The 19,781-nt window shown below is 40.7% G+C and overlaps 1 protein-coding gene across 1 annotated transcript; it reads right to left on the reverse strand.

The window, feature by feature from the left end:
- Positions 1-301: 301 nt before the first annotated feature.
- rbm44 (RNA binding motif protein 44) lies at positions 302-18,029 on the reverse strand. The gene is made up of 21 exons (XM_058653146.1): positions 17,897-18,029; positions 17,436-17,604; positions 9,239-9,266; positions 9,035-9,141; positions 8,292-8,366; positions 8,122-8,176; positions 7,969-8,015; positions 7,369-7,511; positions 7,092-7,261; positions 5,551-6,007; positions 4,716-4,768; positions 4,448-4,618; positions 3,892-4,057; positions 3,768-3,802; positions 3,618-3,681; positions 3,436-3,529; positions 3,203-3,340; positions 2,975-3,084; positions 2,764-2,837; positions 1,957-2,173; positions 302-1,195 (listed from the first exon to the last, which is right to left on the reverse strand). The coding sequence occupies exons 1-21, from the start codon at positions 17,954-17,956 to the stop codon at positions 878-880; spliced, it is 2,751 nt and encodes a 916-aa protein (XP_058509129.1). The 5' UTR covers positions 17,957-18,029; the 3' UTR covers positions 302-877.
- Between the last annotated feature and the right edge of the window lie 1,752 nt (positions 18,030-19,781).

The raw sequence follows: 19,781 nt of genomic DNA on the forward strand, positions 1-19,781 counted from the left end.
GTTAATTGCTTTAAAGGTCACAAAACTCACAAAAAAAACTTTACACGTTAAAGGTTACAAGCGTAAGTGAGTAACGTCAGCTGTACTGAGGCCGCCATTTTCAACCACCATGGACAAAAAGAGCATTTTTTATACAAACTTTCGTGAAATAACATTTAAATGTTGGTGAGGGTTTTTCTACAGAAGAGTATTTATTATGACATGTAAAAAAAAAAAAAAAAAATGCATGAAACATGAATTCTTAAATCAGAAAGTCGGAGTTCTGAGATAAAAACCAACATTTTTTGAAAGAAAGGTAAAATAAATAATATATAAATAATATTTTGGTGGCATTACTGACATTGTGAGGACGTTTTAAAAAAAAAAAATAATCACAAGATCAAAAAATGATTTCTAAGAGTCAGGACTTATTTTATTTTGATTGAATGTGAAACAAACAAACAAACCTGTGTGAACAACAGTGAGGAAACAAACACAATTTTAGAAAAAGAAACTTTTTGAAATCCTCTTAAACTTTTGTATTTTGTTTGCTGCTACAGTAAACTCTGCTGATGCTTTAATGAATACACAAACAATAGAAAAGTTGTGATTTTCAGCATTTTTCAAACTAGAAATAATAATCAGAGCTCCTGCTCTCTCATATCTGTGTCAGAAGCTCAGGTGTCAAATCTCTGATTCTCCTGAGGTGACACACCTTAAAGCATAAGTCTAGTAATCTATTTAAACAGAAAAAAAACTGCTTTTTAATCAAAATAAAACCCAGATTTGGGTGCTGTGGGGAAACCCTGAGACTCTAAATGTACTGGTTTGCAGCTGAAATAAACTGAGAAACAATAAACGACTGTAAAACAACAACTTTCCCAGCCTTTTCTAACACTTATATCTGCGTGTCAGTCTGTGAGCCGCTCAGCAGCTCAGACGCCATCTCTCTGATCTTGCTGAGCGGCAGACCACAGAGGACGCCCCGGTGTCTCGCCCTCAGCTGCACCAGAGCGTCCACAAACCTCTGCTTGTCCACGCAAGGGTGAAGGCGTGTCAGCTCCGACATCAGGTAGTCGAAGCTGCCCATGGTGCCGAAGTGCTGCGGGACAAACGTCCCCTGTGCCGTGGGCGTGACGGAGACCACCGTCCTCCTCTTGATGCCGGAGCTCAAGGGCGGAGGAAACGTTGACTCGAGAGAGGACGGCGTCTTTGACTGAGGGACGAGAAGGAGACTGAGCAGCGCGACAAATGTAGACGCTGTGGGAAAACCTGAGACTTCAAATTTACTCACCTTTCAGTTTACAGAAAACTTAAAAAGACACAGACAAGTTTGGATCCTCTTTTTAAAACAAGAGCATCTTTTCCTGAGGTACACTCGGTCCTTCATGAATCAGTTTCTGTAGATTATTTCAGATTTTTACACATGATACATGATTTTCAATATAGAGTTCTGAGATTATAGTCAGAAATCAGAATTCTGAGATTATAGTCTGAAATCAGAATTCTATGATTATAGTCAGGAAATCGGAATTCTGAGATTAAAGTAAGAAATCAGAATTCTGAGATTATAGTAAGAAATCAGAATCCTGAGATTAGTCAAACAGGAAATTAGAATTCTGAGATTAAAGTAAGAAATCAGAATTCTGAGATTAGTCAGAAACAGGAAGTTGGAATTCTGAGATTAAAGTAAGAAATCAGAATTCTGAGATTAAAGTAAGAAATCAGAATTCTGGGATTAAAGCCAGAATCAGGAAATTGGAATTCTGAGATTAAAGTAAGAAATCAGAATTCTGGGATTAAAGTCAGAATCAGGAAATTGGAATTCTGAGATTAAAGTAAGAAATCAGAATTCTGGAATTAAAGTCAGAATCAGGAAATTGGAATTCTGAGATTCTAGTCAGAATCAGAAAGTGGGAATTCTGAGAACACGGGTTTAAGGGTCTACCTGTGGATAAGACAGCATTCGTGTCTCACCTCTCTGTCAGAGACTCTGGGTTCAGTTGTGAGCGGCTGTCGTCTGGTGTCGTCTTCCTGTGAGGACGTAGGTGAAGCAGCAGCAGCAGCAGAAACAGCAGCTCCTCCTCCACTGATGATCCCCACGTGTAAAGTGTGACTGTCCACGCTGATGCCGTTCATCTCCTTCACCGCGGCCTCAGCAGACTGGAGGTCACTTACCATCGCTATGGCGACTCTGTAAGACAAGACAGCGACAAAGAGGTCACTTCACTGACGTGAATGACGTCACATTTCTGTTCTGACATAGGTTACTAAACTAAGTTACTAAATACTGAGGTTTGAAGTGAGCAGATTTTATTTTTTCAGACCACAGTTAATTTTTTTCCCCTTTTGATGGGTCTACAATACAGCTGTAACTCACCATTATTGTCAATTTATCTCAATCAATCAATCACAAAGTCCTCCAAAAAACAAAATGAATCTGTTTTTAAATCATTTTCTTTGTTATGTGGAGCAAAGAAACCAGAAAATATTCACAGTTGAACCAATGATCAAAATAATTGACAGTCAATTAGAATAATCATCACAACCCTGGTGCTACATCTAACCAATCTGATACACTACAATAAGTATATATTTTCATTAGTTTTCTTATCACAAAAATGACTGTGGATTACAATTATTTTGGACACAATTCTGACACACACTGCCCAAAAAAAGTCTTTAAAAGTGATAAAAGTAAATAATTAAGGGCTTAAAAAATGTGGTTATAACTGCAGAACGCCATGATTCTAAAACACAGATAATAAAGTCATAGTAACTCACCTCAGATCGTTCTTTAAAACAGAGATTTTAACTTCAGAGGCTCCATATTTCTCAAACCACATCATCACCTCACTCTGGCAGAGACAAAAGTTTTTGTTACAGAGCCTGTACTGCCCCCTGCTGGCTACCACGGCACCATGCAATACACTCCAGTCCACAGAAATCAACTTGTTTCTGAAAGGAGTGCTACAGTGAGATGGTGCACGCTCACCTCCGTCACATGACCGGTCAGGTTAGTGACACACAGCAGTGATCTGGAGTCATTGACCTCATCACCTGCAGATTCTGTAGCTGCAACAACAGCAGTGATGTTAACGGGTTTTCAATGTAACAAGTTCAATGGGTCCCAAAATAAAATGATTGTGATTAAACTAGATTTCGGTTAAAAAGTGACAGCTGTGCTCCCCACTTCAAAAAAACCTTTAGTATCTCTTTCAGCTTATTAATCGCTTACTGTTGGTTCCATCTCCGGCAATGGTTGTTGGGTCTGGTTGCGTCTCAGCAGGTTCTGTAGGGTCCAGAACTTCTTCAGCATCGTACCAGGCCTCGCTCGTGTTCAGGTCTTTGTGTGCTGCTCCTGCGCAAAAGGAAGAACGACTTCATCAGTTATTTTAAGAAAAAGAAGCGGATGCTTTTGTGTCCAGGTCTTCTTCTGGTCTGGTTTAGGGTCACCTTGGTGAGCGCTTCTATTTTGCGGGATGAGAGTGACCGCTCTCTTTGATGTCATCTTCTCCTCCTTTGCCTTATTTCCCTGCGTCTCAGATTCCTGGAAAAAAGGACAAATAAATGAACTCAACAGTTTTTTCTGTTATTTTCAAACACTGTGAAGGAGAAGTTTACTTCTGTGAACGTACCAGGAACGTGGTCCCATCACCACAGCGTCCACGGTCTTCACCTGATGTCTTCTCCTGTGGACGCCTGAAGATCACAGATGATGACAACATCTCAGTGTCTACAGAGACAAATGTAGAGATCCGTGCATGTGGACGGACGTTCTTACATACCGAGAAGGAGGGTTTCCCACCACGTCGCCAATCATCTAAACAGATAGATTGGACTGCTGTTAAATTCCTTGTTTCCAGTTTTAAATATTCTGATATTATTGTGTTAACAGACAGAGAGTCTTACCAGAGCAGGGGTGTAACTTGCTCCTGAGCTTATCTTCTCAGAGTCAACACAAAGAGGCTTCAGTTGCTGTAGAGGAACCCCATCGAGGATCTGATCCCTCATGTGATAATAATCCACCTCCAGTTTTTGCAGAACACCTCCAATGTTGCATGGAGGCTCCTTCACCCTGCAGAGAGAGGTTGATACTGATAAGCTCGCAAAAAAATATTTTTTAAGTGACCTCCTGCACCAAAGCCCATAGAGAAAATCAGTGTTTTTAGCTCATGGGGGACACAGGAGCTGCTGGTCCACTGCTGCCTCGTGTGGTCAGTTTGTGTCATTTAGGTAAATCTGGACAAGGGATTTCAAACACAGATGTCACAAAATAACACATTTAAACTTCCTGATAGACGAGGGAGTGGATCAAAAACTCCTGTTTGCTGTGAAATAAAATCACTGATTTTCTCTATGGGGTTTGGTGTGGGGAGCTAACAAAACTCCGTCAGTATCTAACATGACACGTCAAAAATCTTCAACTATTCCTCGTCCTAGTATGACATAATATAACACGACTGACCAGTGTTGAGCTGCACCTGCGAGCGTGGAGGCGTGGCCTCCCTCAGCAGAGATGTAGTAGAGTCTCCAGCAGTGCTGTGTGCACATGTTGTACTGCAGAGTCAGGAGGTGAAGCTCTGCTCGCTGAGCTCGCTGTAAACAGTCACACTGCTTTCTCAATCCACAACCTGAGCTGGAAAATTAAAAAAATATAACGACAGGTATCAGTCCAACAGAAGTGCAGAAGAAAATGTAAAAAGTATCTTTATATATTATAAAGATATTTTTACCTTTTCACTTTCTCTCGTTGTTCCTCCAGAGTCGTCTTCATTTTGATAAATTCCTAAAATGGTGGAAAGAAGATGTGTTTATCTACTTCTTTAATTTATTTACCTATTTTCTTACTTTTATGTACCGATTTCCTCATATATTTAATTTATTTAATCTGTCACTACTTACATTTTTAATTTTCTTTAATACCAAGTGAAATATCGCGATATTATATTGTTTTCAACGCCTTACTCAATATTTTACAGTTTTGTGATAGTATCGTATCGTGTCTTAAATTTCGTGATAATCTCGTGATATATAGTATTGTGGCTTAAATATCGTGATAATATATTGTGATATATAGTATTGTGGCTTACATATTGTGATAATATATCGTGATATATAGTATCGTGGCTTAAATATTGTGATAATATATCATGATATACAGTATTATCACAATGACACCGTATCATGGCTTAAATATTGTATTGTTTATTAAATATCCCGATAACACCGTATCAAGTCTTAAATTTTGTGTAAATATATCGTGATATATCCTATCGTGGCTTAAATATCGTATTGTGTCTTAAATATCATGATAATATCACATCCTGGCTTAAATATCATGATATTTATCATATTTTGGCCTAAATATCGTGATAACATCGCATTGTGTCCTTAATATCGTATCATGGCTTTATCATGATCAGTGCGTCCAAAACTCAAAGCCAGAACATATTCAAATTTAAGAACGTGAAAAATCTGAGAAATTATCTTTAACTGTCAAGAAAATACTCAATCCGATGATTTGATGATTAAAATAGTTGAAGATTAAACAGCAATGTTCAAACTTACCTTGGCAATCTCGTCCAAGTCTGACATGTAGAGTTCAGTTAAGACACTTTTATCCGCCGTCTCTGGATTCTCAGACTGAGTGAAAGCTGCTGTGAACGAGGTCAGTGTTGTGCCAACCATGGCGTCACAGGTGGAGACGCTGCTTTCTGACGCTCTCCTCATGGCTCCTGTGTCTGATGAGACGTCCGTCTGAAGTGTTTCCAACCCTTTACTGTCCAGACACAGCAGGACACTCACGTCGTCCTCCAGGACGGTTTGGAAGTTCTCACTCTCGTCAGTTGCATCTTCATCCTCGCTCTCGTCAGTTGCATCTTCGTCCTCGTCCTCCGTCTTTTCTTTTCCACACACCGGGGCCGTTGGACAATTGACCTGCTGTGGCTTCACTGACTGGACGATACTCCGGTCATCAACATCAAAGTACTCAGAGGACGACTCTTTGTCATTTGACCTTTGTGACCTGCAAACATAAAACAATATTTCGTGATTTTGACACATTTCTATTGCACAATTCGTGTCCGGCGCTCGAGTTGAACGTGAATTGACATGATTGTGATACTTACTTTAAAATATGAACTTGTTATTATCCTGAAAAATAGACCTAGAACGTCCGTAACATCGGATTTTTCCTTTTAAGTGAATTTGCCTGAATCAATTTCCGGACTGAATGCAGCCGTGGCGGCGTATGTGTCCCACAAATGCTGGTTGATGCATATTCTACACATACAAAGGATCGTATGTGGAAGCACTTTGCCGCCCTCTAGAGGTAAACTAAATCCAGTTGACGAAATCGGACAGGTTGGCTCACAGACAACTAAAGATTTTTGTCAAGGAAATTCCAGTTTATTAGACGCTTCTAGTGCTGATGAATCAGAAAAAGACTTTGTGTAAGTTATTTCGGTTTGTTGTGAATTTGTGGGAGGGGTGTGCAGAGAGGAGCATTGTACCTAAAATGACTACCTATTGTATTCGCTATATTAAAACAAACAATGGCTTACTTTAGCATCTGCTAGACAGCAAAAACATACATACACACACACACACACACACACACACACATACATACACATATATATATATATATATATATATATATATATATATATATGTATGTATATGTGTATATGTATATCTTATATAATTGGAAATATATTCAGGAGGTTAATTTAGCAGTTAAACACATGCTAACTCAATGACTTATAACGAGAAAATAAAGCAAGTTTATTAAGTAAAATATAGTTTAAATGTGCCACCAAATAAATTCATGAGCTGGCTGATTGTATGTGAAATATGGTGATTTCTTGTCAATTTGGTAAAGAAACAATTGACAGCAGAGTGTTTTGATAAAATGATTTTACTAGTTATATTTATAAATAAGGGGTTAGAGTTTCTTCTTATGTTTAATGGAAGCAGCTGCAGCATCACAAATGCATAGAACAAACTGGGTTTCTGCTACAGCTCCGGCAGCAGTCAGCAGCTTCTTAACAAAACATGCAGAGCTGTGTCTGTGTAGCGCGTCACATGTTAGATGTAATCATACTCACTGTAACGGACAGACTTTGGCGGTGATGTTAGCTTCGTTCTGCTTCACTAAAACGTGGCCCCTGCGTCGCTCCAGCTCCATGTCCAGAGAAAAGTTGGCCAGATCTGCCGCCGGGTCTTTGCACACGGCGACGCTGCCGCTCATCTGCCACGGTGGCCTCTCTGCATCTGCCTGGAAAAGACACACGTCACAAGAACAAGAAAACAACATATTATTCACTTACTGTATTTTTACCCAAAAGAAAACAAGTAGTGTGGACAAAAAAAAAAAGGTTGTACCCTCTCTGTGAGGATCCGCTGATGACTTGGCTCCTGTGTGATGCTGCTGCTGCCGGCCGTGCGGACGTTGTCCCGGAGGTGGACCAGGTTCTCCTTTACATGACTGCGATGCATCTCCAGCTGTAGATGTGCACGGGGCAATTCTGGCAGGAAATGCAAACAAACCGGACATTAAATTAAAGTTTTTACTGCATGAATGTTAGTTTCTGATGTGACAACCATCAACTAAAAGTGTATGGTTGCTCTAAACCACCTTTTTAAGTGTATTTACTAATGATATTTCTAGACCCATGTGCAAATCTTCACACTTTGTTTGGTCAATGAAATGTCATCAAACGTTTAAAAATGGTGTGTCCCAAACCGAGAAATATTGATGTTCTTAAATGTCATGTTTTGTCCACAAACTAAAATTATTCTAATGATTTATTTTGTTATGTGGAGCAATATTCACAAAGCAATATTCATCAAAATAAGTGGTGGATTCAATTAATAATGAGCTTTTCCTCCGTTTTAGTTTTAAGTAAGTGTCATAGGACTGAGTTTATCCATCAAAACTACAACTTTAAAAATCTGATGCTTCACATTAAAAAAGTGCGTTACTACTTGTGTGAGGTCTGCCCGTCTTTGCTCCTGATGATGATTCACTTCTATGGAAGAGACAATAAAAAAAAAGAATGATTAATCACAATAAAACTCAACAAATCATTCACTGGTGTGACCCAGCATGTTATTAATTGACTGGAGGAAATGTACTTCTGACTTATGGACGTCAAGGTCGGCAGGACAGGAGTGACCTTTCCAACAGGATCTGCATTTCATATATATGTGGATATATAAAAAATAAGTTAATTGTAACATGTGCACATTTATTAAAAGTTTTTTTTTTATTATTATTTTATTATTATTTACCATAATACACTTACATTTCACATAAACATGATGGTTTGACAGTTCAAAGGCGGGATGTCTTTGCAGAAACTGATGAAATCCTCCTTCAACTACGAGAGAGAGAGAAAAAAGTACATGATTCAATATCGATATATATATCATGATACAAATCAAATCAGTGTTTCTGGAAGGTTGGGTGATGGGTCTTATAAATAATGTGTGAATATGTTGAGGCTATATCCTGATATAAAGGAGATACATGTAGCTATAAAGCTGCACACAGGTTGTTTCTCTGGAATCATGACAAGTTTGAGAGGGAAAATACACTGCAAAATAAAATATAATCAACTGTTAATGACCTGTATTACATGATCTTAACATATACACTTATTACCTGCTTTATTTCTTTGAATTAAGGATATTTACATGTGTTAGAAACAATGAAATTGACTATAATTATGGACAAATTCTGCTATAACACAAATAAGTAGGCTTAAAATGTATTTCACAAATGTATTCAATATAATATTTATGTCTCATGTCACCATATATAGATATAATGTCCACATATTACCTACACACATACATACACGTGTGTATCCACTAAATATGTTAACATTTCTTTATTAAATTATCTAAAAAAGTCGATTTAAAAAGGCAACAGACGACTTACATGTCTGGTTCCTGTTTGTCCTCTTTGTTTTCAAATCTACCCAGCAAATATTATAAAAACATACAAATGACAAATCTTTGACGAAAAAGATGAAGAAGAACATACCCAGTATGATGTTTCTGTCCTCGGGAGTCAAACCAAGATACCAGCCCAGTAACTTTGGGTCAGTCAGAGACAGATAGGGATGAGCGTCCACCAGGTCAAACACAGACCTGTTGGACAAAGACAAACAGCTCTTTTTGTCTGTTTACAAACCAGTGACAGGAGCGCTTCGCACTTACTTGTCTGTAAAATAACGGATAAACGTACCTGTCCAGAAAGAACTTCCTGCTCTTTTCTGTTGATAGACAAGTGACATGAATGAAATGTCAACAAGGAAAAACCTTCATAATAAGCTTCAAAGGAATGAATCATATTGACAAAAATAACAAATATCATGTTGTTCAGTATTTTTTGCCGACTTAACTTAACCTGCTCAAATTTGTTGGTAAACCAAAGTTTGGTTTAGTTGACTTAAAACTTGTGATTACAAACCAGTTAGCAGACATTCGCTAAATTTAAACTACTTGTACTTTGTACTTGATTGTTTGCAGAATTTAATTATTTGCATTTTTAATTACAACTTTTGGTTTAAACTACTCAAATGTGTAACTCCAGATATATTGGTGCGATATATTGACTGATTTAAACAACTCAAACTTGAAATTACAGACATTTTGGCACAATTAAACTACTAAAAGTTGTACTTTCTGAAGACAGTATTTTCCTCTGACATGACTTACATATTAATTGAAGACAGTATTTTCCTCTGACATGACTTACATATTTTGTTTACCAGATGTACCAGTATCATATCTTGTTTTCACTCCCTTAAACAACTTTAACTACGCTTTAACTGCACTACACTGGTGCCACAAGATTTGCATAACACCACATGACTGACTGCCACATCAGCCCGAACAGACAAAACGACTCCTTATAAGGACATGACTCACACGACTCAGACGACCCCCTAGGACAGCTATAATATACACAGAATTCCGGACCCGAGTCAGACTCCAGCTGCGACTCTCGGGTTACACTTGGTGCTCTGTGCCACTTGTAACTCAAGAATAAACATGCACTGCTTTGCTCAAACTCAACATTGCCTCCTCCATTCTTTCCAACCGAGGATCCAAACGAACCTGAGGAAGGAACATCCTTCAATTTGGCGTCACGAACAGGATCCTCTAGGAAAGACGTTTGAAGAATTGGCAAAAGTCTGTTGGTTTGGGTGGAACGCCTTGCGGGGCCCTAACCTGAAATAAGGTAAGAAGGAATTTACCTTCACGCTTGGTGTTCTATTCCGAACCTCAGTCGTCTAAAATCAATGTTGATTTTGAAGTGAGCTGTTGCTGTGAAATCCGGATAATACAGTAAAGGTTTTGTGGGGATAGATTAAATAGTGTGAAAAATATTAGCCTTGTATTCCCAATAGGGGTTGTCCTGTGGTGGCGTAAACGACATGGTTATGGTATAAAAAGTTGTAATATTAGCCTTGTATTCCCAATAGGGGTTGTCCTGTGGTGGCGTAAACGACATGGTTATGGTATAAAAAGTTGTAACATTAGCCTTGTATTCCCAATAGGGGTTGTCCTGTGGTGGCGTAAACGACATGGTTATGGTATAAAAAGTTGTAACATTAGCCTTGTATTCCCAATAGGGGTTGTCCTGTGGTGGCGTAAACGACATGGTTATGGTATAAAAAGTTGTAATATTAGCCTTGTATTCCCAATAGGGGTTGTCCTGTGGTGACGTAAACGACATGGTTATGGTATAAAAAGTTGTAATATTAGCCTTGTATTCCCAATAGGGGTTGTCCTGTGGTGGCGTAAACGACATGGTTATGGTATACAAAGTTGTAATATTAGCCTTGTATTCCCAATAGGGGTTGTCCTGTGGTGACGTAAACGACATGGTTATATTATAAAAAGTTGAAATGTTAGCCTTGTAGCCCTTAAAAGAGGTTGTCCTGTGGTGACGTAAATGACATGGTTATAGTAGCCTTATACGCCTGAAAGAGGTTGTCCTGTGGTGACGTAAATCATATGGTTACGAAAATAATAATGTGTAAAGTTTTGAAGTAGGCTTCTTTATAAGTGAAGTACATAATAATAAAGTTGTGGAGAAGGGCGCTGCCCGACGTAAATAAGTTAACAGAATGGACGGAGAATTTGACGCGGAGAAACAGTGGTTTGATTTAGGGACACTCAGGGACAGTGGATCGACATTTGAAAGAGCAGTTCGAGGCTGCTTTGGAAATTCATGGACACAATCATGAAGCGGGGGAGCGAGATAAGAAACAGCGTGAATTAAAGAAATGGTTTGAGAAATGTCAGAAAAGTGGACACTTTCCGCCTTATGAGGGGAGAAAGAGTTTGTTGAATTTGATGAATAAAGCGGAAGGTCGGATTGTGACGAGACAACAAGAATTGACGGCAGAAAAAGCGTCAAAATGATCGAGTAAAGGGCGGCAACAGAGCGCCAGTCTGGAGAAATTGGAAAAATTGAGACAGCGTGTGCGGTGTGTCGCGCTGTGCACAGGACCAAACATGTGGAAAAAAGGACGGATGTTGCCCCAACCGGAACAACAGCCTGGTGCGCAGACTGGCTGCGCAGCAAAGACTGATGACGTAGAAAGAGGGGGTGGAAACCAGAGAGCAGAATGTGAGCCAACTGCTCCACCTGGTGGCCTGTATCCTCCACTACACGACTACACACACACACAGACTCACAGTCAGACACATATGACACAGGCGAGTTTAGAACCGCCTCCTTACCCAAGTAACAAGAACCCTTTCCAACAAGTAGAACCAACAAATCCTTTTCAATTCCAACTGCCCATTTTTGAGATTACTAGTGGCAGTTTGGAAGGAGAAATGATTGATAACAAAACATATAGGAAGAAACAGTTAGAAGTAAAAGTAACCACAACACCAGGTTCAGCTAGTACAAATAAAGCAGAAACTAAGGGAGGTGATGCTGACGGTTTTACCACTTTAGAAGGAATAGTGAGTGCTAAAATGAGCAATGTGATGAAATTACTGGACGGATGGAAAAAAGGTTACGTAGATGAAGAGATGTTGGGTAAAGGCATGATAACTACGTTATCTACCGCCACGACTATGGGAGCAAATCCCATGTTGGGGGAAAAAATTAAGAGGGAAATGCAGAGAATACTGGCTGACATAGAGAAACACCAACATGAAAGAAAGAGAAACGAGCGAGACGAGGCAGGTAAAGAAGAGGAAGAGAATGAACTGGAAGAATTAGAAGAAAGACTACAACAGGTGCTTCCAACAACGAAAAAAGTGTCGGAAATATCCGCGAGAAGGTCCCCCATAAAAACTCGACAGCAAGTTAAAGATAGTCAAGCAATCACAGAATTATTGGCGTCTGTAAAATGCGGAGAGGAGAATGATGGAGAGAAAGCGGAGGGTGGTGCGTATCAGCTTCCGGTTTTCCATAGACAAGATACTGATGGTAGAATACACACACAATACAAACCCCTCTCATTTACTGATGTGACTGCTTTAGCCTGCCAACTTCCTGCCCTCACAGGAGGAGGAGCAATATGGTTACGCAAATTTGGAGCTTTGACTTCTGGTATATTGCTCTCAGCCGGAGATATTAGCTCTATACTTTCAAGATGCTGTTCCTCTACACAACTCATGCCTTTGAGAGCTGCTTGTCCATGGCTTGTGGCTGACCCTTCTGTTCCTCTAACGGCGGCCATGTTACAGACACTGAGGGAGGCAATTCGTGAACACTTTCCCACCCCAACTGTAACTTATGCGGAACTCTCATATACACCTCAACCAGCTGAGTCGCCCTCAGCTTTTCTGGCTAGAGCAGAAGAAGATTTTGTTAGCAAAACAGGAGAAAACCCCATGCAATCTCCAATGGCAGCTTCTCTATTTAGGTCAGCAGTAATTAAAGGCATGCCAGAACCTGTTAAGAATAGTATGGTAGAAAATCCAGATCTCCCGACCGCCGATCATAGTAGATGGTGCTCCCATCTTAAGCATCACTTACAAAAATATTCAGACAGGGCTGGATCACATGAGGACAAAATGGAAAAACTAAAAAATGAGCTACTCGCACTCCAGGTGCAGAGCGCAAAACAGGAAGCTTCTCAATCAAAGAAGCACAAGGCAGTAACGCAAGCCCCTGTTCAAGCCGAATATGTTCAAACTGAACCAGCACCCACGACTTACACTCCATACGTTCCACAGCCACCATGGCCAGGTACGGGTCACACAGGGTGGGATTTTGACCCACCTCAGGTACAGTCACATATGCAGATGTACTCAGGTAGAAGTGGGTATTGTAATAGGAATGGGCGTCAGATGTATGCAGGGCGGGGCTATAACAATAATCATGCCCTCAGGGGAAGTAATGGTCCTCCAGGAGGTCGAGGAGGCATGCAGCAGGGTGGCTGGAATCAGGATCAGGGGTCGGTACAATGCTGGTCATGTGGTGAGTACGGGCATATCTCAACGGGCTGCCCTCGTAAGAGACGACAACAGGGGCGTGGTGGCTATGGCCCACCCCCATTTCACCCACAAGGACCACCACCTCCAGGTCCGCCACAACACCCACAACACCCTAACCAGAACCTGGCACCGGGTGGACAATACCCCCAACAATGAAGGGGCCAAAGAGATCAACTGGGTGGGCTGCAGGACCCCACCCTCATGATGACTGTTTGCGGAGTTTCCTTTCCATTTATGGTGGACACTGGAGCTCGGCATTCGACTTTGTCCTCTTTGCCTGGTTTCATAACTCTTTCCTCCCAAACAGTTTCACTTGTTGGTTTCTCTGGACAGTTGCAGCGCCTGCCACTTACCATGCCCGTCTCTGTTTCTCTTGACATATATTGGGCCCAAATTGAGCTACTATCCACACCCTGGCAAGTGCTTGACGCCGAAATCCGGTCCTGGTGGCCCTGGTGCATTGCCCTCCGCCCATACATGTCCCCTATAGATCCATTACCACAATTCTCCATCACACCAAACCAGTTACAGTCAGAGACATGTTGAGTTTTCTTGGATTAGCTAACTATTCCAGGCATTACATTCCAGATTTTTGCGATCATTGTGCTCCATTACGACAGATGATTAACGCACAGGGAGCGCGGAATCTGACCGCGACTTTAGAATGGACCTTATCGGCTGATACGGCTTTCATTTCTCTGAAACAACTGCTGGCGGCAGCAGCAGACATGTGTGTCCCCGATTATCGCAAGCCGTTTCACTTGGATGTTTCTGAAAAATCGCAGTCTGTCTCCGCCGTGCTTTTTCAGAAAAAAGGGGGAGGTACTGACCGATCTGTAAATATGTACTGTTCAGTAACATTGGACCCTTATGAGGCATATCCTCACGTCACATAGTGTGGTACAGTATGTAACTAGTAAATTGTTCACGATGACAGCCAGTAGGCAAAGAAAGTTAGAAAGGGTTCTGACTGCACAAAATTTGATTTTCAAACATGAAGGTGCAAACATGGCAGATGGTATTGTAGAAGGTGAAACACATGAATGTGCACAGAGAGATAAAGAAGCACAGACAGTTAGGTCACACTTATACATGGAACCATTGACAAACCCAGACCTTGTACTGTTCACTGACGGATGTTGTTTCAGACAGGGTGACGGACTGAAATCCTCCTACGCGGTCATACGACAGACAGACGGACAACATATAACAGTAAAGACAGAAATGATCGACGGCAGACAATCTGCCCAAAGAGCAGAAATGATCGCCATGACAGAAGCACTTTTATGTGCAACGGACTTGACTGTAAATATCTATACTGACTCTGCTTACGTAGTAACAGCAGTTCACTACGGACTAGCAGAATGGCAAAGGACTGGATACGTGACTGCCTCGGGAACTCCAGTAAAAAACGCTGATGATGTATTGAAATTACATCAGGCTTTGCACTGTCCTTTTAAAGTGGCAGTGATCAAATGCAAAGGGCATGCAATTGGAAACGACCCGGTTGCAATAGGCAACCGGGCAGCAGATGAAGTTGCAAAGAAAATGGCTGGTTATGTGCCAATGGACACTCAAATGGTAGTATTAAGTCATAATCAGGACAATACTCCCATCCCAGCCAAATTGGACACCCAAACAATGCTGAAAATTCAAGCAGCAGCAAGCCCTGAGGAAAAATCTATGTGGAAACACAAGGGTGCTATACAAACTGAAGATGGCATCTGGGGAAAAGGGGGACGCCCCATACCTCCAGCTGCCATGCTCAAGAGTTTGATTGAAGAAGCACATGGCCCCACACGTGGGAAAACATGTATCATGCACCATGCTTTTAATCAGACGATTAAAAGCATGGTGGCATCCATTTATTCAGGAAATGGTGGAAGACTATGTGCAACATTGTGAAGTGTGTAATACATGTACGGTGAGACCAACCCTGAAACCTGAAAAAGGGTGTAATACAAGCCAAGTTTTCTTTCCAGGACAGGAAGTGACCATCGACTACACAGACATGCTGGTACCTGTGAATGGGTACAGATACCTGTTGGTTATGGTTGACGCTTACTCGGGATGGCCAGAAGCATACGCCTGTAGAAAGGAGGATGCTTTAAGTGTATGTAAACATTTGGTGAATCATTTCATTCCAACACATGGTTTTCCCAAATCCATCAAGAGTGACAATGGCACTCATTTCAAAAACAAGGATTTGGCGAAAGTTGAAAAAATGTTGGGGCTCCAACATAAGTTTGGTTCAGTTTACCACCCTCAGTCACAGGGCAAGGTGGAAAGAATGAATCGGACCGTAAAAGATAAATTGAACAAAATCATTGCAACAAAACAGACAAATTGGCTGACGGCCCTCCCGATGGCATTGATGTGTGTAAGAATGTCTCTTAACCCTCGAGTTGGATACTCGCCTTTTGAGCTCCATACAGGTCGCTCTTTTCCCGGACCCATGGGACCTTTGACACCAACAGAAGATTTAGGTAAGAAACCGCACATCTCATATATGCCAAACGTTCAGTTCTTGGGTTCCAGATTCTCCAGGCAGACCGCCAGAGACCCAGGGCAAGGACAACCGATACACGTCACCCCTCGAGTGTACCTGAAGGTGCTGAAGAGAAAGTGGACTGAGCCACGGTGGACGGGACCGTTCACAGTGACTGAGAGGACCTCACATGCAGTCCGGCTGGCCGGAAAAGGGGACACCTGGTACCATCTTTCCCAGTGCTCTCCAGACAAAGGTTCTTCACCCCCTCCTGAGGCGCCCGATAGGGAGGCACCGAACGCAGGGTCAGAATAATACCCTCGGTGTCTAATAGCCGGGTAGAACACCCAAGGCTATCCAGAAACGCACAACTGATGAAGAACGAAACATCGCTGTAATTCACATTGTATTGACACCATCTGTGTATTCTCTTATCTGTTCCTTTGAGGCCGCCCTTGGCCAGGGGGCTGTATGGTGTATTTTCCCTGCATAAAAATAATCAGGCCGCAGGTTTTCGCCCATACGAATTGCAAAGCAAGCTTGGCAGAGACTAAAACTCATTCTGTTGCCATTTTAAGATCTTTGCTGCTGTTTCTGTCTTTCTGGAATTTTGTTGTTTTCTCTTGTTTATGTTGATTTCTTGTATTTTGTGTTTTGCTCATTCCTTCCACCATGTATGTTGGCCTCCTTCAGAGGCCAAAAGGGGGAATTGAAGACAGTATTTTCCTCTGACATGACTTACATATTAATTGAAGACAGTATTTTCCTCTGACATGACTTACATATTTTGTTTACCAGATGTACCAGTATCATATCTTGTTTTCACTCCCTTAAACAACTTTAACTACGCTTTAACTGCACTACACTGGTGCCACAAGATTTGCATAACACCACATGACTGACTGCCACATCAGCCCGAACAGACAAAACGACTCCTTATAAGGACATGACTCACACGACTCAGACGACCCCCTAGGACAGCTATAATATACACAGAATTCCGGACCCGAGTCAGACTCCAGCTGCGACTCTCGGGTTACACTTGGTGCTCTGTGCCACTTGTAACTCAAGAATAAACATGCACTGCTTTGCTCAAACTCAACATTGCCTCCTCCATTCTTTCCAACCGAGGATCCAAACGAACCTGAGGAAGGAACATCCTTCATTTCAGAAATTTTGGTAGAGTTAATACACACAAAAACATGTAAACTAGCAAAAACTTGTACTTAGACCTAAATACAGTAAGTATCTGCACATAATTACTCAATTTAAAAATAATTTCAAATAAACATAACACAAACACATATATTGGCTGATTTAAACGACTACAGACACTTACAGACACTTGGGAAGAATAAAACACACAAAAACAAGCAATGACACATATAATGGCTGATTTAAGTTGCTCAAAGTAAACGTAAACGCCTAAAAACAACAACGTCATTACAGACTACATTTGAATTTTAAGCATTCTTCATCTTACTGGGATTTGGCGTGGCATCGGTCACTGGGTTGAAGGACGTGTATGTTCCCCACGAAGGCTCCACGCGGCCGGTATTGTCCCAGGCCACGTACTGGTGCCTCGGTAAAAGCTCCACGGGCAACGTTAACGGGTAACAAGGCCACACGGACTGAACCGACACAACCGCGGGCTGATGACAGTGAAAATCAGCGTTACGATCAAACGACGCCATTTTACGATTGAAAAGAAAAATGCTAGTTAGCCAAAGCTAGCTCGATGACGCGTCAAATTTGCCCAAACGTCACCGCTCTAAACTACACATTTAACACTCATTACCTGCTTCTGTGTCGCCATTCTTAACTTAGTGTACAAAAAGACTATAATAACAACATGTGTACTATTTATTGACTTAAATTGAAATAATGAGCTCTCTCTCCACTAAGGTGCGGGGGCTAATTAGCTTAATTGTTAGCTTACAGTACCTGTCCACCTGCGTTCTTAAGGAGTCCGGCTGATTTCTCCTCACTCAGAAACGAGCTCATCTCTGTCTAATAATAATCACCAAATAACATGTAGTTTTCACTTAAATTGGTTATTTCATCATAAACGTTTTAATATTGTCAACTTGATGGACGAACATGGTGCATTTACATTAAACTGCACTGGAAAAAAATACAATAATTATACAAAAAACATAAAATGTACATTTTTTTCAAAACAAACATTATTCTCAGGATTAATTGCAACTATATCCACTGCCTTAACATCGCAAATTTCTCCATTATGGGACTAATAAAGTATAATCTTGTGTGTTAATATATCAAATTTGCACTTTTTTTACATGTGAAAACAAAGGATAAAATAAATATTGTACATAATACTGTATGCAGTAGTTCAAGTAGTTATGCACTAGAGGGCAGCAATGACTAATGCAAAATATAAATATATACATGGGCTCCCAGTAAAACCTTTCTATGTGTTGTTGTTAACTCTTTTTTTGTCATAAACACTGACCAAGAAACTTGGTTTAAGGTGAGGTTTAGAGTAAGGTTATGTTTAATTTAGTTGTGATGGTTAAGGTAAGGGGTTAGGGAATGTATTATGTCAATGTAATGTCCTCACTGAGGATGTGTGTGTTCCGTGCATTACTTATGTTGTGGGGACCTAAATATCTTTAAATAGTCACATTATGGGGACTTTTTTTGCCTTTCAAACACTCAAGTCCACTTTACATCTTATATAAGAAGATAAATCAAACGTTAAGATCAAATAAAATGGACACATTCAAACAGATAAAAGTTCAGATTAAATAAAACGGACTAAAGATTAATACCAGAGTTTAAAACGTAGAATACATACAATACTATTATACTACTAGTATTGTACAAATGTACAATACTTTAATAATATAATTACACAATCTTATCGCCTCTGTTTATATGTTTTAACAAAGTTAATGGGAAAAAAAGCAGCCTAAATGTGTGTGTGTGTTCTAAGGGTTAAGGTTTGGCACTTAGTTGTGACAGTTAAGGTTAAGGTAAAGGGGGTTAGAATGCATTATGTCAATGTAATGTTCCCTGAAGTCATGGAAACCAGGCTCTGTGTGTGTGTGTGTGTGTGTGTGTGATGCAGCTCAGTTATGTAACACACTTTCAGGAGCAGAGCTTCACTATGGTAATTAGCTCCGTGCGAACACAACATGTCGGCCAAAATAATGTGAAATCTGGCCACTCGCCGCCACCATGACCCATAATTCTCTGCAGCTCTCTGTGTGTGTGTGTGTGTGTATGTGTGTGAGGCTGAGTGAATGCAGGCTGTGTGTGTGTGTGTGTAGATTTAAAGATGAAAGTGTACAGTGTTACAGCTGAGCGGCCTTGTCTCTGCCTCGTGTTTGGATCAATAATTTACTTGGCTGCAGTTATCGTGGTCACGTGGTGTGATATATGATGAAGGGATGAAGGTCCACGCCTTTTTTACTTTTACATCCACTCTCCTCACTGCCTCTCAACCTCTCTCTCTCTCTCTCTCTCTCTCTCTCTCTGTGTTGACTCAGAGTGTTGTTTACGACACAGCCGCATTTGTTCCACATACGTCGGGGCCTTAAATCACTGCGCTAACACGTGTCCATGCCCTTTATCATTAAAGGACACTGACACGTTTATTGTATTGTAACATTATTAAAGATTCTGTAAAAACTAAATGTGTACTTTTGTACTGCTACTTCCTGTTAGCGCTATTGTTTATTTATTTGACAGTTGTGGTAGCTAACAGCCATAAAACAAAAGAACAAAAGTCAACCTCTAATTTGCTTTATTTTACACAAATAACAACTAAAACTGAATATAACATAGTTTTATTTAAAAGCCC

This window comes from Solea solea, chromosome 2 (assembly GCF_958295425.1).
Source record: "Solea solea chromosome 2, fSolSol10.1, whole genome shotgun sequence".
NCBI classification, from domain to species: domain Eukaryota; kingdom Metazoa; phylum Chordata; class Actinopteri; order Pleuronectiformes; family Soleidae; genus Solea; species Solea solea.

Coding starts and splice junctions, on each gene's coding strand:
- rbm44 (XM_058653146.1), bottom strand. CDS start 17,956: ATGAGCTCGTTTCTGAGTGAGGAGAAATCAGCCGGACTCCTTAAGAAC. Junction 7,262..7,368: donor AGCGGATCCTCACAGAGAGG/GTACAACCTTTT, acceptor TGTCTTTTCCAG/GCAGATGCAGAGAGGCCACC. Junction 3,682..3,767: donor GTGGGAAACCCTCCTTCTCG/GTATGTAAGAAC, acceptor TGTGATCTTCAG/GCGTCCACAGGAGAAGACAT.